This window comes from Leptinotarsa decemlineata, unplaced genomic scaffold, assembly GCF_025532065.1.
Source record: "Leptinotarsa decemlineata unplaced genomic scaffold, Ldec_3_MD MMD2_tig00000576_RagTag_RagTag, whole genome shotgun sequence".
NCBI classification, from domain to species: Eukaryota; Metazoa; Arthropoda; class Insecta; order Coleoptera; family Chrysomelidae; genus Leptinotarsa; species Leptinotarsa decemlineata.
This window is the reverse complement of record NW_027412551.1, coordinates 4,476,119-4,492,612: the sequence shown is the minus strand read 5'-3', so window position 1 is coordinate 4,492,612 and position 16,494 is coordinate 4,476,119. Positions and strand designations below refer to the sequence as shown.

Sequence of the window (16,494 nt, the reverse complement as noted above, 5' to 3'; positions counted from 1 at the left end):
ACACTGTTAATGAATATCATTCAACCCTTTTGTATTATATGAAATATTCAAATATTCTATGAAAGAGAGGACATTGCTAGATCAAGATCTTCAAATGATGTGGTGCTGCAGGTTTTTCCGCGTTTTCCTGCAGCTGAAAAAGCAAATGCGCCACTGGAATCAATCAAGTCGTACCGGAGCAATAATTAATTTTTGTTGTTGTTCCATAATTTCATAATTTGTATTATTTTTTTTCATATATTTTAATTCAAATAACTATATTATTAATGAATTCATATGGAAATTCTGCAATCTATAAAGTTTTAATCTGATTCGAATTTAGTGAGAATAAAATAGTAGAAATGCTTCATTTGGAACCGGCGAAATTATCATTCTCCTATTATACAGATTCATTAGTAACTCGTAGAAATACAGAAACCCCATTTTTCATTTTAAGATAGACATATTTCATTCTCCAGAGATATCGAGGAGTCTTTCAAGTTATATTCTCATCTTCCTTGTTGCTTTCATACACCTTTCTAAATTGAGTGGCTTCCTCAAAATAACAACAAACAAAATAATACCACTCTGCTCCGAATATATATGGAAATCACTCTTCACAATTTGCATAACGAAACAATCATGAAAGAATATGAACATATATTTGATTGGAAAACGTTACTCAACATAATAAAAGTAATGAAATTAAAAAAAAATTGATAAAAATGAATTTTTCTTTAGATAAAAATGAACACAAAGAGAAGGTATTAGGCGTTTTCAACTCATTTTAAAAAATTTCATCCACTTTTTGGGGATTTTCATCTTCTACAATCTGAAAAAGGTGGAAATTGTAATGGAAAACTTCATTTTGTTGTAGAAAGGGCGAACCACGATAAGTTACTGTGTGAATTCAAAGTATTTTTCAACAGAAAAAAAGTTTAAACAAGTAATAACTTGTTTCACTTGTATCATATTTTGAACCTATAGAGATCAGATCATGAATATCTTCCGAGGTCAAGTAGAAAAAAAAATCTGTTAAAATATGTTTTTACGTTATATGAAGAAGTTAATTTTAATTGCCCTCATATGATACACTGAACTTCACCTTTTATTTCCCTGTAATAAAAATTTTATTGTACAAAATTGTTATTTAGTCACTATTGGAGATAATAAAGACGAATTATTATTATTTATACCGAAGTATACGCTGTTCAGGCCCTATCCCCCGAAGCCCCGATACATTCGATAGAGCGCGCCAGCATTATCAACCAACGACCACTCCACACACCGTAGGGTAAGTGATCATTGGATCGGAGAATCATGTGCCCGGAGCAAGCGCAGTGAGCCAAGAATGACAGACTTCTGCATCTGTACGGCTAAGATTTTTGCCTCAGTGCGGCAGGCCGGTATGATTTTAAGATTCAAGAGTAGAGAGTCCACCAAGAACTCCAATAATCAGAACAGCTATCTGGACAGAGTGGTCTGGATAGAGTCTGCGGAGTTCGAAGAGAAAATCTCGATATTTTTTCCGTTTCTCCTCCTCTTTTCGGACGATATTCGTTTCGCCAGGAGTTGAAAACTCCACGACAAATATCGTCTTGCTCTGGTGGTCGAGAAGGACTACATCAAACTTATTAGCTTGTATGAACCTGAGGGTGGGGAACGAATAGTTCCAATAAATTCGGCATTTGTCGTTTCCCACAACGGATTCAATATTTCCCGGAGCGTAGAGCAACACCCGTATTTCGTCAATGTCGCAAGAGTGGTAATATAGCACTCTGAGGGCCGCGTTATGTCGATGGAAATAGGCCGAGACCGCATATGCTGGACATGCTGATAGCAAGTGCATTAGGGTCTCGGGCGCCTTGCGGCAGGCCCGGCACCTCGTGTTCGGAACCTCTATATCCATCATGCGACTGTGGTAGACTGAGTTGTTCAAGACACCATCCTTGCAAGCCATGATGAACCCCTCAGTTTCCGACTTCAGCCCACTCGACCTGAGGAAAACAAAAATCAGGTGCTTTGATAAACCAAGATCTCCAAAGTTATTGGAGAAGACCCCATGCATTGGCTTATTCTTGTGTTTTCGCAGAAGTGAGGTTATCTCTGCGGCTTTTATTTGAGCTTTTTGCTGAACGGGTTCCAACTCGGCGACAGACTTGTGGTCACCACGTTCAGTATCGAAAACTATACCGAGTTCATCAGCTGCTCGGGCAGCTGCCCTAATGAGAAATGTTTCAATTCTTGCTCTTTCATGGCCACGGACTATACAGAGAAGGAAATCTGAACTCCTGACGACTTCACAGGTCAAACTCAAAAGTCGGGAAAAGTATAAGTTGTTCTATCTAGATGCCTCATTTTTTGGGTCTTTACGTCGAGATGATACAGCTCCTCCCGAGTCGACTTCACTACTCCAAACGAGTAGAGTAAGATTGGAACGGCAAACATATTTGTTGACAGTTCCGATGACCAGATCTGTTGAAGTTGGTGCTGATACTTACCGCGGATAGACTTCTTCACTGTTATAAAGAACTTTCTCCGCGTGAGTGGCATTGTTCCATCTTGAGGTAAATAGGATGCTTCCATCTACGAGCTGCACATCCTCTCCTTAGTACCCGCATGGTCCTCTTTTGAGATGGACCATTGTACATTTGTCTATCCTGAATTTCATACCGATAGCATGCGTGTACTCTTCCACCCTCCTCAAGGACTGATGGAGATTCTTCTCTCCAGAGGCATACAGTTCAAGATCATCCATATTAAACGAGTGGGTGACCTTGTGCCTCCGATTTCCGGGAGTGTCAAAGTTATACCGACAAGTATTTCTGGAATCGGCTGCTCTCCGTCCATCCATGAGTTGAAAACTCTGGCCAGATGGCAGTGGGTGCTTGTTAGTTTTTCCACCAATAACTGTTCAGCCCACCTGGGCCTGGAGCAGCAAAGTTCTTGGAACCCACAAGAGTTATTCGAACGTCATCATGGGGGTTATTTGGTTGCGCAGTTCAATGAGCTCAGGCTGTCGAAGCTCTCTATTGAGAGCTTCGAACTGCGCTAGGGCTGGAGTGACTAAGTTATTATTGTCATTATTATCATATACATCACACTCGCAAATGAATATAAAGTGTGTCTGCTTCGCACCATATAGAAAACTATTTCATTATTAATTTCACGGAAACCTAAAATTCAATCATCAGATATTATCTTTTAGCCGTAAACACGGTTTCTTAAAAACAATAAGTTGGCTCGAGAGAAATTACCTTCATTTTTGACAACATCGAAAATTGTTATTGAGAAAAGTCTATCAGAACTAAAAACTACGTTCAATTATATAATTATTCAAAATTCCATCTTCATTCAATTCGTCATCGAATGGATATTTACTTGAATCAACCAACTCGCCAAGAATTAGTGTCTTTTATTCTTCATCTTCCATTTTGTGATCGAGTAACATTTGAAAAAATATACCTTTCAACAAAACAAGCATGTTTACCTCTAAACAAACGGTATTTATTGTTATATAACCATCAAATACATCGGAATAAAAAGAGATGTACTTACATGAGATAACTCCCCATTAGACGTCCATGAAATGTTAAGTCCACACTTACTCCTGCCAAAACTGAAATAAGGAAAACATATTTTAAAATACCACATTATGTACAAAGCAAATAAAGCAAAACTCAAAATAATATATTCATACACTGAATCTGCTTCCAACATTCAGGTACCACTTTCCTTTTTACAGTTTGTTTGACATCCTTATAGTACGGGAGTTTGGGATGAATTTTATAATCATTCAATCATTCGAATACGCATGGGGACTCGGTATATATATATATATATATATATATATATATATATATATATATATATATATATATATATATATATATGCGGTGCAGCCAAGTGTAAAGATGGGCAACACTTAGAAGACCTAGAATTCCCAGGCATCATCTAACATCACCACGTAGGCAGCTATAGCTACCTGCGTGACTTCCGGGTCCAGGATATAAATACAGAGATATAAATATTAACGAGTGTGTATGATATAAATCAAAAAGAGGAAATTCGTGGACAGAACACTCAAAAAATAAGGGCAAACCGCGGACACGTGTTTCTGGCTATTGGCCTGATCAGCGCGGTACAGCTAATTGCAAAGATGGACAACAATTGGTTACCAAAAATTAAAAACATCACATATGCACGGTTTCACCAACAGAAGCTAACCGCACATTTGTGGTTTCAATTAGAAGACCTAGAATTCCCAGACATCATCTAACATACCCACGTAAGCAGTTATAGCTACCTGCGTGACTTCCGGGTCCAGGATGAGGCCAATAGCCAGAAACACGTGTCCGCGGTTTGCCCATTTTTTTTGAGTGTTCTGTCCATGAATTTCCTCTTTATATATATATATATATATATATATATATATATATATATTTATCAGTCAGAAAATCAAAAATCACAACTCTGCTCTACTTTGCCAAGCTTTCGCTTCTAATGGAAAGCTACTTCAGGGCCTATAATTTATTGAGTTGTTAGTTTTTTCGCCATTGAAAAACATTACAAATCATACTTACACTAAAAATGAGTTGAAAACAATAAATTGAACATATAAACTGACGGAGAAGGTTAAACATGTATAAGATTATTTTGGGTTTGACTGATGTCATACCTTCACATAAATGTTATTTTTCAATTTTTCATTTAAATCAATAATGAAAATATTTCCACCATCAAAATGGAAGCGTCCAATCTCCATATAGTCTTTCAACTAAAATTACTCTTTTAATCCTTTTCTGCCAGTCTTCTTGGGTTATATTAAATAGTTCTTCTTTAATTAGCTCTATTACCTTCTTATCAAATTTTGGAAAATTATTTTTACGCCTGATGATTTCTCGAAATCAACTCAATGGAAGTAAAAAAACAAAAATAGGGAGAAGTATCAGTATGATGTATCCAAATTTTTTAGCGATACTCTCATGGGCATACACTTTTTCAAATGTTTTTGTCTGTAAAACTTCAAGTAGTTAGTTTTTGGTATTGTAACCTTCAAAATACAAATTTATATCCATTAAAAACTTTGTATTTCATCTTTCCTCTAATTTTTATTCGATACTTTGATGATCTTTCGCGAATAAGGAAGCGTTGTCAAGAACTATTATACTATTCGCATCCCAATTTGGGATCAATGTGTTTCCAAATCATTCCTCGAAAATATTAGCTTACATGTTCTTATCATAGTCAACATTGCAGTCCTCAAGTCTTTTTTCACATAATTTCAAAGAATTCGAAATCCATCCTTTACTTTCTCCGCAGGCAGGCATGCATGCATGCAGGCATGTTAGGCGTACATATTCTCGAACCATCAATCCACCCTTTCGTAACTGTGTCGTGAATGTCATACCAAGTTTCGTCTACATATAAAATTTGTCGTTGTTCTTGTCTATATTTAGTTATTTCTTCTAAGTATTTGTTACGCAATTCCTCTATTCTTCTGCTTTCCATAACTGCTTGACGTTTGTTTATTATTTTAAATCTAAATCCTAGTTTTTTCATCCATTTCTGAAAAGTATTGTAACAGCTGTCACATAGTCGGAAAAATTCAATTTGTTCCTTATGATTTCAGTTGTAGGAATATCATTGCTTTTGTAATTTTATGATCAGTTGAGAAAAGAATTTCGTTAAAGTCTGATGTTGCTTGTAATAGTTTGTTTACCTCGAAACCAAACTTGAGATGTAGATCCTTATATACGTTGAAACATACTCTATGTGTTTCAATATTCAAATGCTTTCACTTGTATTTCTTTTTCGCATTATCCACCATCACTGCACAGGAATAAGTCTGCGTTATTATCACACGCGTTATTACTATTAGTACCTACTTGTCCGAGGACGCCACATTTTAAACAGATAACAAAAATTTAAAGTAATTATAACTGCACCAATATCGAATTTCAACACTCAAATCGCGATCAGTTCCTGAACTGAACATTGACAACACGACGGCTCGCATTCTATTCGTAACCATAACATGACTTCAAATTTTATTTTATGACTCTTCAGCCAATCGATTAGTAAAGTAAAAATCATCCAATACGAACCGCCAATTCTTCAGTCCACGTGGACTAGTTGGCAGCGGCTTTATTTCCCTGTATTGGTTTTTTTGCCTTCGAGAGCGCCGACACTTTGATTATGCACAATACCGGTTAGTTCAACTATACCCGTTCAATTCATTAGATTATTTACTAAGGAAACAGAAAGAAAAACAAAATTTCAATTACATATATATATATATATATATATATATATATATATATATATATATATATATATATATATATATATATATTTCAATATTAAATTCTACAAAAAGGATTTGAAGCTTTATATCTTCTATTAATTATCTGCGAGCGCTTTCGACAGTTGGTAGTACTGTCATCATCTGGCACCCCTCAAACTCAAAAAGACTGTACGTAACTCCTTTACATACTTCAAACGCATTCCTGATTGTAGCGATCCCCGTACTATTGACGAAAACGATATCGCATCAAACATCCTTTCATACAATTCTCTTGAGATCTTCGGTGGGCCGATATTTGTATTGAAACATCAAGAATACATTTCTATAAGAAAAGTGCAAAGATATAGAACATCGTATGGAGCTCCAACTAAAATTTCGCATGGGATAACAAAAGCCCACTGCTTCGAGGATGCCGTGATGCATTCTGATTGTGTTTTGTTCGTTTCAAAGTAGGGGCGGTTTATTTATGTGAGAGCACGCGACGTCGGTTTATGTACCGGAAAACTGCCGGATCTTTTAGTATTTCTTCAACATGAAAATCGTATTCCGATAGGGTCAACAATTTTGAGTGAGACAATTTATGTGAAGTTCAGAGATTTTTTGCTTTGAGAATTGATGGATAGGAAGCAAGTGGAATAAATGTTGTTTTTGATTTTTTTACGAAAATTGGGGTTACAATGATGATAGGACTTCATTCATTATAATATGGAAATGAATGTTGGTATTCCAAATATGATGAATCGGTAAGGTCCAGCTCTGAAATCCACTTCAACTTTCCTCAACCTTGTAGACCACAACTATACAGGGTGTTTATTAAATATTCAACAACAACAAATATTCAAGGAACTACTCCCTGGACTATTCTAAAGATATTTTGTCCTTTGGTGATTTTTGATAGGGCGCTTTGTTTCGAAGATGCGGAGCGAAAAAGAATTTCGACAATGACAATTTATTACCAAAAATTACAGCTCTGTTACGCCAGCGACGCAAAGTATGGAAATCGCATTTACGAAATGCCAAAATTAAGTACTTTTTAGGTGTTTTTTAGGTACCGAATTCAAAAATTAGGTGCTGTGTATCTCACACCGCAACTCAATACTCAAAGTTGCGTTGCTAGCATTATGTATTGCTAGCAACGCATTATGTAATGCTAGCAACGCAATGAAAATAATTATGATATAATGAATGTTAAGGAAATACTATTAGGTGCTTATTAAGTGCTTAACGGTGAGGATTGTAAAATTTTGTAAATAATGAACAAAAGCTTCCAATTTCGGTAAACAACAGATCTAAGAATCAAGTTATTCGAAAACGGGGACGAATACTCAATCAGGTATAAACTAAGCGTGGTAATAAAGTACTAATCAGGTGCTTGCAAGAAATGGAGATGGAAACTACCGTGAATAAGAGAAAAAAAATTTAGGATACCTGATTTGAGAAAAAAAATCAACAATATGCAATAAAGTCTTGAAATGTTAACTAATACATAGACAATCAAAATAAAGTGATAATTAAGTGCTCACTAGATATTCATAGTGAACCTAGATTCCATAATGCCTATGGGGCTCATGTACCTGAAAACCACCATGACTGATGTATTGAGTCTTTATGGTATTTTCTCACTATCTCACTATGGAATCTAGATACACCGTAAATATCTAATGAGCACCTAATCAGCACTTTATTCTCATGCCCTTATGTATTGAGGAACGTACTGTAAGAACTCAGTACATCAGTTATAGTGATTTTCAGGTCCATAAGCCCCATAGGCACTATGGAATCTAGGTTTACTATAAATATCTAGTGAGCACCTAATTAGCACTTCATTCTCTTGCTCTTATTTATTAAGAAACGTACTATATAAACTCAGTACATCAGTTATGGTGGTTTTCAGGTTTATGAGCCCCATAGGCATTATAGAATCTTACTATGAATATCTAGTGAGCACTTAATTAGCACTTTTTATTGTCTATGTATTGGTTCACGAGCATTTCAAGACTTTCTTGCACAATGGTATTTTTTTTTCTCAAATCAAGTATCCCGAAAAATTTTTTCCACTTACTCACGGTCATTTTCATCTCAATTTCTTGCAAGCACCTAATTAGCACTTACACCTGATTGAGTATTCCTCCTCGTTTCCGAATAACTTGATTCTTATATCTGTAGTTCAGTGAAATGGGATTTCTACACAATAATTATATTGTGTAGAAAGCCTGTGAATGATATCTGATACGATCCCATACGAATGTTTGGAATACAAACGGGATAGAAAAAAGTGTTTTTTGTATAATTCAACGTTCATATAAAAGTATTTTTCGCGAAAGTATTTTTCTTTCGTGTAATTCAAAGTTTATATGAAAAATAGCTGTTTCGAAAGGGCTTTTTCTTCCAGTTTGTGTCTGAAAGTTACTTCTTTGCATTATCTACACATCCTTGTATAGAGTTGATTTTTTGAAATTGATTGCTTCCTTCCTTTCTTTGGAAATCCCTACATTTTTTGTATTGAGATGGCGAAACAGAAGAACAAAAACTTTATTTTCCAAAAGTTAATCTCTCCTAAAAATATACTCTTTCAATTTAAAAGTTTCAGCTTTTGTCAATGCAGTAAAAGCCTTATTTGAAATTCTGTACGTCACACAATTCACACACGCGACAAAGTTCTGTAGCTCTAAATTAGATAAAGTAGAGCATTAGTAATACCCAACATACTTACCTATTTTATTGTGTTGGAGTTGGATTCTCGACTCTCATTGAATGGAATTGAATAAGTTATTGCGAAGCGTATGGGAAGCTCCACATTGACAATTTTCAGCTTGATTCGATTTTTCTACATCTTTTATGTACTTTCAAAGCCGTAAGTATAATCTACTTAACTATTATATAGATTGAATGAATTTAAATGGATCCGAAATGTATTTTACTATGAAACGTTCAAATATGAATAAGAAGTTAGAAACTGCGAAATGAGTTTCATCTAATAAAATGAGTCCAATGGTTAATATAATTTCCGTATTAATACTAATGTGAGTGCACTCAGAAGACAAATTTGAAGAGGAAGACATTGTTAGTCTCTAGAATGACTAACTGAGTTATGAATATACCGATCAGCCAATGAAACTTATCGGGATCTAAGCAATGTATCAAAAGCAATAACATAACATTCTCGTTTCGAGGAAGCTCTACAGGGTGTTTCCTAACTATAGTACGAAACTTCAGAGGGTGCTTCGTTAGGTCGTTTAAAAAAGTTTTTATGAACATATGTCCGGAGTTGCTTCGTTTCTCAGATACAGGGTATTGAAGTTTAAAAAAATGGTTTTTATAAAATATCATAAATATTCTCACAACTATTTGGTTGAAATTTGCTATAGTTATTTGAAGTAAATAGGCGCTAACTCAACCCGAACTAAACTGAAATTTTTAGGTCCAGTGAAGCCTTTGTGGGCACCACAGCTAAAAAGATTGGAAATAAAAATACGCCACTGATTTTATTGTAGGTTTTTATTTTTTTTAAATCACTCAACTAAAAATAAAACTTTTTTGTCGCTTCTGTTTTTGTTTTCGAGAAAAAAAATTGAAGCCACTTTGCATATCATACACACCTGCTTTGGAGATCAGCTGACAGTCAGTGTTGTCATAACAGTGAAAGTCAGAGTTGCCAATTAGTAATAATTATATCATGAATGATTTCACCAATGCTGAAATGGAGGACATGCACTTCATTTATAGATTAGCAAATGGAAATGAGGAAGAAGCACGGATAATTTACTAGGACAGATATATTAACAGTTTAATTCCATGTGCTGAAACATTTAGAACGCTACAAACAAGATTATATGAAACTGGGAGTTCAAATAGAAATGCAGGTGGTGGTAGACCAGAAACCGTAACAACGCCTGAAATAGAAGAAGCTATACTTGATGCGATAGAAAAAGATCCTTCGAAAAGTACCAGGAACATTGTACTGCAGCTGGAAGTCAACCCAAAAACCGTTTGGACATTTCTAAGAAGAAACCTCCCACACACATATGACATACAGCGGGTCCAAGCTAAAGTGCCTCGGGATTACAACCCAAGATTATTGTTTTGCAGGTGGTTGATGCATACGATGCCACATGAAGCAAACTTTTCACGAAGTGCTATCATGAACTTTCACAGTGACCATTTTTGGGCCGACGAAAATCCCCACGTTTTCAGAGAAAGTCATGTTTAGCAAAAATTTTCGCTGGATGTTTATGTAGGGATGATTGGTGGCTTCCTAATTGATCCATTTTTTCTACCAGCAGGATCAACACAAGATCCTTCACGGACTTTACGAAATCATTCACCCATTTTGTTAGAAAAAAGCAACATGTAGATAATGCACGTTGAGGCTTCAGCTCATTTTAGTGTTCTCGCTGGTCAGCATTTTGACGTCATCTACCTTGATGGCTGAATGAGACGTGCAGAACCTCAAAATCAGCCAGCTTGCAGTTCAGATATGAATCCTCTAGATTTCTATCCATGGGATCATCTGAAGGGTCTTGTTTATAGAACTCCTGTCCCAGATGTGAGTGACTTGAGGAATCGAATAATTGACAATTGCAATTGCAATAAGGAATACTTCAGGCATTTTTGAACGTGTCAGACAATCAATGACAAATCGACTACAGTCGTGTATTCTACCAGAAGGTGAACATTCTACTCATTTATTTCAAGGTCGAAATTGTTCATTATATACGTATGGTTTTCATTTTATGTGGTCCATTGATACAGAAACAAAGCAACTCCGGACATATGTTCATAGGAACTTTTTTTCTTAAAACGACCTAAAGCATCACTCACTCTCTGAAGTTTCGTACCGTAGCTAGAAGACACCCTGTATACGTGTTTTGATAATGAATGGAATAAGTTGAACAATTCCTCTAGTCCTGAATCTAGAGATCATATCAGCTTGCCTCAGAACTGTGTAGTTTTCGCTGGAGCAATGCTGTTTTTCGGGAGGATGAATCAGTTGGTGGATGAACAGCTTCAACTTTTACAGCTATCAAATATACAAGAACTAATTGAAATAATTTCAAATCGGTGCTCATGACAAGCACTGTCAACATCAATATTTTTGACCACTAATTATATTTAATGATACTCAATTATTCCGATACAAAACTCAGAAATTCCATATTTTTATTTCAAAACAAAGTTTTCTGGGTTTATGTTATTGTTTCGTCTAGAAACAAGCTCGACATATTCTCCTCGTAGACTAAACTCAATCAAAATTTTGTTGGTTTTGAATGTATATATAATAATTGAAAATTAAATAAAATTTTTGCCGCTTGCAAAAATTAAAAAACTATAAACAATAAACTGCAAAAAATGGGTTTGGTTTTTTGCAAATATCTCAAAAACTATTTGATATTTTTTGAATTGAAATGAGAATTCAAAAAGGAAATAAAATTTCCACTTCCCGAAACTGTAGGACCAATATTCATAATTTTCCCAGAGGGTTGAAAAGATATTCTAAAACTGATACTCTGGTTGTGCAAGACATGCCGACTCTGGACCTCCAATGAAAAAATTTGATTCCAACTTATTGAATATCAAAATAAAAAATTGGAAAAATTCAGGAACCTACCGGATGAATGAGTTAACAATAATACGCGATCAAAAAATTGTTATCGTGATTTTCCAGTTAATTATGCATTAGTTAATTAACAATTTTTTTCTACTCAAACAGGAACATTCCAAGTGCCATAATTGTAAAATAACAAATTTGAGATTTTTTGGAGCTATTTTTGACAAGTCTCAGAATATATTCCTGCTGGAAAAATGGAAATTTTATTTTTCAGTTTGTTATCAACAATTTGCCCATTGAATTTTTTTTCATATCACCATTGATTCGTTTTATTTTTAGACCAGAAGCTACATGGTAATGATTCTCCTGAATATTTATCCGCTATTGTTTGATAAAGTGTTATAAACAAATTAGTTTTTCAAAAAAAGACTGGCTATAAATCAAATCACCTAAACCTAAAGAAACAAATCGTACAGGACAGTCTACCCTTACCTACCCCTATCAGGAAACAACTATTCCCCTGGCTAGTATCACGAAAGGCTTTGGATTATATCTGACACGTATTAGTGCAGAATTCTTCAGAGAAGAAATTTCTGTATATGCTGTTGGCGACGTAACTGCCGAAATCAAGGCAAATCTGAGTCTTGATTCGACTTGGGCATAATAAACATTCACCATCTGTTTCACTTCTAGAACAGATCGTAAATCAATAAAGAGATATTTAAAATAATTCAGTTTGGAAGATAATTGTTGGCAATGGAATTTCTAAGAGAGATGTATTTCCAGAGATACTCCCAAAAACCTAACCTCTCCATGTGTATTCTGCATTGTAATTTCACCAATTTTGACTTCAAAATCATCAATATTTCTTTGGCGACAGTGAAATCCTAACATCTGAGTTTTTTTATTGTTGAAAAATAGGTTCCTACTATTGAAAAAAGATGAAACTGCATGAATTGTTCCAATACATTTCTTTCGTAGGTATTCATTATCCGTAGAGGACAGAAACAATGAAAAGTCGTCTGCATACGCAGTATAGTCAGCAGAACCAATTATCGCATCAAGATGATTCACATATAAAATGAATAGAATTGGACCCAAGATCGATCCCTGTGGAACGCCCATTTCGATTTTCCTATGGTTTCAATTTGGCTATTATATTGAAACTGGAGCGTTACTATTTGTTTTCTCTTCATTAAAAAGGAGTAAATCCAGTTTAATGGTATACCTCTTATGCCATAACTCTCCAATATCTTCATCAATTTCTGATGGTTCACACAATCGAAGACATTTCTCAAGTCGCAGAATATTGCAACAGGGCATTAATCCGCATCGATGAACTGTGCAATTATTCGTTTTCATTGCCGTGGATGTAGACATGTTACGTCGAAAACCGTGTTGATTATTACTAATGACTTCTCATTTTTCCCAAAAATGATGAGAGTCTATCTAAGAATGTATATTGAAAAACTTTTGCGAGACAATATTCACCGTTTGATTTGAAATTAATATTGAACAACATTCAAGGGGTTTATCAATCCATCTATAGACTGTCATTTTTTATTTCAATCAATCCAGCTGTAAATGCATTGAAGTTCTCGGTTCCTAAAAATATAAGACGAGTCTTTCCCAATGAGATGGAGCGTTCCCAGGAGATTCGAAAAGCCAAGCGAGTTCCTTCGTTCTCTCACATCGCAGGTAAGTTCATTCCTGAGATTAAGATTTATTGCTCCGTGTAATTCGCCTTTACTGCTGTTGGGAGAGCTCAGTTCATTCATTTTTTATGATCCTGTTGTTCCACATTTTCGTGCGATATGAAAAAAATTCTGACATATTATCAAATGAATAAAATGTCCTTTATATATTTTGTTATATAGGGAATAGAGATTTCTGTTCGAGATCATTATTTTTCATATGAGTGGAAAAAGGGGTAAAAAAGGAATTAACTGCGAAAACGGTTTCAGTCGTTACAAATGACTGATCATCAACTTCCAGTTTTTCAACTGTGAATCACATTGTATATCAAAAAACAAGCATCCAGTTTCTAGAGCAAAATTATAATACAAAGCAGTGATCTAATTTTGTTCACAAAAAAACTACGACGTCTACAACTCAGGTTTGGTCTGTAAAACGTACCTATGTACAGTACAGGAAAAACTTATTTTTCGAGAAAATGAATTTTAGACGTTTTCCTTTTGAATAGGTAGTCGTTGCTACGAGTAGTCTGTTTTTCAATTACGATGAAGACAAAAGAAGAAGAGATGAACTAATCAAGAGTTTACGTGGAAACAATTTTCGAAAAGTAAGGGAAATATACCAATAATGCGGTTCTGAAAACATCTTCTCAATTTTTCAATAAAAATTTCATATTTTTACTTTTGGTAGTTAATAAAAGTCTCACTATAATAACTAATTTCTTCAATAAGAGATTATATTTTTCGCAACATATTCTTCGCAAATAAACTCTATTTTTGATAAAAATTGAAAACACCCCAGCTCGACAACTACTGAGGATACTAGCCAGTAACCTACAAAATGGAGTTGGTCATTCCCTACGGTTCTATTAGAAGAGGTAATGGTTGACCTTTTTTTGGGTAATTGTTACCTTCCACAATCTGAAAAAATATAAAAATTATAATGGAGAACTTTATACAAGTGTAGAAGGGCAAACTTTTTAGTTTACCCCGATAAGTTACTGCGTAAAAATGAAAGTATTTTCCACAAAGAAAAATTTTCTATTTATCAGTAACTTGTCGTATTCAATAATTTTGCCTATCAAAAAAATTATTAAGAAATAATACTTATCTTTTACGTTTCGGAGGCCAAAATCTGCCTCCGTCTTCAGAAATGGATAAAAATTCGAATATATATGCAGTTATTCCTTTTTTTGAGAGCTTATTCCTTTACTTCTTCAACAGATGTCAAAGAAATTTTGAAATATGAAATTATGTCAATATTGTTGATTGACAACTGAAATATTCGATGTAATACAAGGTACTCTCCGATATTAGTTTGTTGCCATTTCGCCACTATCCAAAGTTTTCTTCAAGATGGGTAGCCAAGTACGGTCTATTTCTAAGGAGCTATTCGAGATACAGTTCACTCCAGACATGAGAATATACGCTGATTCTTTTAGCTTACGTCTCTTAGAATGAGGCTAATTGGTAATCTTTCTTGTCCAATTCCATTCCACCCAATGTTCACCGTCTGATTTTAAAATGTGTTCTGATAATTTTGATCCTGTCAATTGTCTATTTTTTATATAATCTCGATGTTCATTCTCACGCACTTTCAATGGTCTTGAGGTTTCACCAATGTAACTTTTACCACAAGAACAAGGTATTTTATAAATACAATTTTTTGTTTTTTCTTCAGTGTTGTTGGGTTTTGTATGTAAAGAAATAAGCTCTCAAAAAAAAGGAATAACTGCGTATATATTCGAATTTTTATCCATTTCTGAAGACGGAGGCAGATTTTGGCCTCCGAAACGTAAAAGATAAGTATTATTTCTTAATAATTTTTTTGATAGGCAAAATTGTTAAATACGACAAGTTACTGATAAATAAAAGATTTTTCTTTGTGAAAAATACTTTGATTTTTACGCAGTAACTTATCGGGGTAAACTAAAAAGTTTGCCCTTCTACACTTGTATAAAGTTCTCCATTATAATTTTTATATTTTTTCAGATTGTGGAAGGTAACAATTACCAAAAAAAGGTCGATAAATCCAAATAGTTCTATCCAAATCTAAACCTTCTAAATGAATAGGCTTCACTATCTGTTGGAAAGGTTAACAAAATTTCTATCAGCAATCAACCTCATAAGAACTCACGTTTCCGTCCGGAATAGCAAAATAACTATTGGAACATTTGAAAAATCTAGAGAAAAATGGTAAAATAAATTGACAAAATTTGATTTTCAGGTTATGACAGTAGCAGTTTTATTTCCAATTGCATATGCAGGAAAATTTATGTGAAGATTCCTGCACTGGCGCCTGTCGGATATAATCCAACGCCGTTGGTGGTATTAGCCATGGAAGTAGTTGTTTTCTGATAGGCGTCAGTTCATTCAACCTACTGTGTATGTATATGTAAGATTGGCTTGAACATTTAAAGTTCATTTCTTCAGATTTTTTAAAACGCAATTGAGGTTATGACGTAATTGTGTAAAACTGTATAATTGTTATGTCATGATAGAAGCAGAGTCAGCAATATCCGTCACAGTGTTATTTAAATGCGGGAGCGAGAAGAAATAGAAGAAGTTTTCACAAGATTACGGAACATCACGATCCAATTCACTGCTAAAGAAGAAGAAATCGCACAAGGAAATTGTCGTATTGCCAGATCGACTATTTTTGTGTTGAAGTTTTTTTGCTTGAACCACCATTCTACTGCTCAAGAAATAAAATCTACTAATGATCAAGTTTACTATCTACCATATTAGGTACTGTGTTTTGTATCAATACTATTTTACTGATGTAAAATTTTCAGCTGAGCATGAAAATGGCCTTGCCACAAGCCCTGTTAGAATGACCCTAGTTCGTGCTTCGAAAACATATAAAAAGTTAATGAAAGTCAGTTAATGACTTATCAAAATTTTTATCAAATCTATGGCGGTAGATACAAAGTTTGAAATGTTGATAAATTGATGGATGTAGCCGT

The 16,494-nt window shown here is 34.6% G+C and overlaps 1 protein-coding gene across 1 annotated transcript in view; it reads right to left on the bottom strand.

Annotated features, from left to right (window-relative positions):
* The window catches only part of LOC141481928 (uncharacterized), a 259,495-nt gene that overhangs the window by 114,532 nt on the left and 128,469 nt on the right, over positions 1 to 16,494 (bottom strand). The window contains exon 2 of the mRNA XM_074174302.1: positions 3,538 to 3,598. Within this exon, the coding sequence (XP_074030403.1) occupies positions 3,538 to 3,598 (61 nt within the window). The remainder of the gene's footprint in view (positions 1 to 3,537; positions 3,599 to 16,494) is intronic.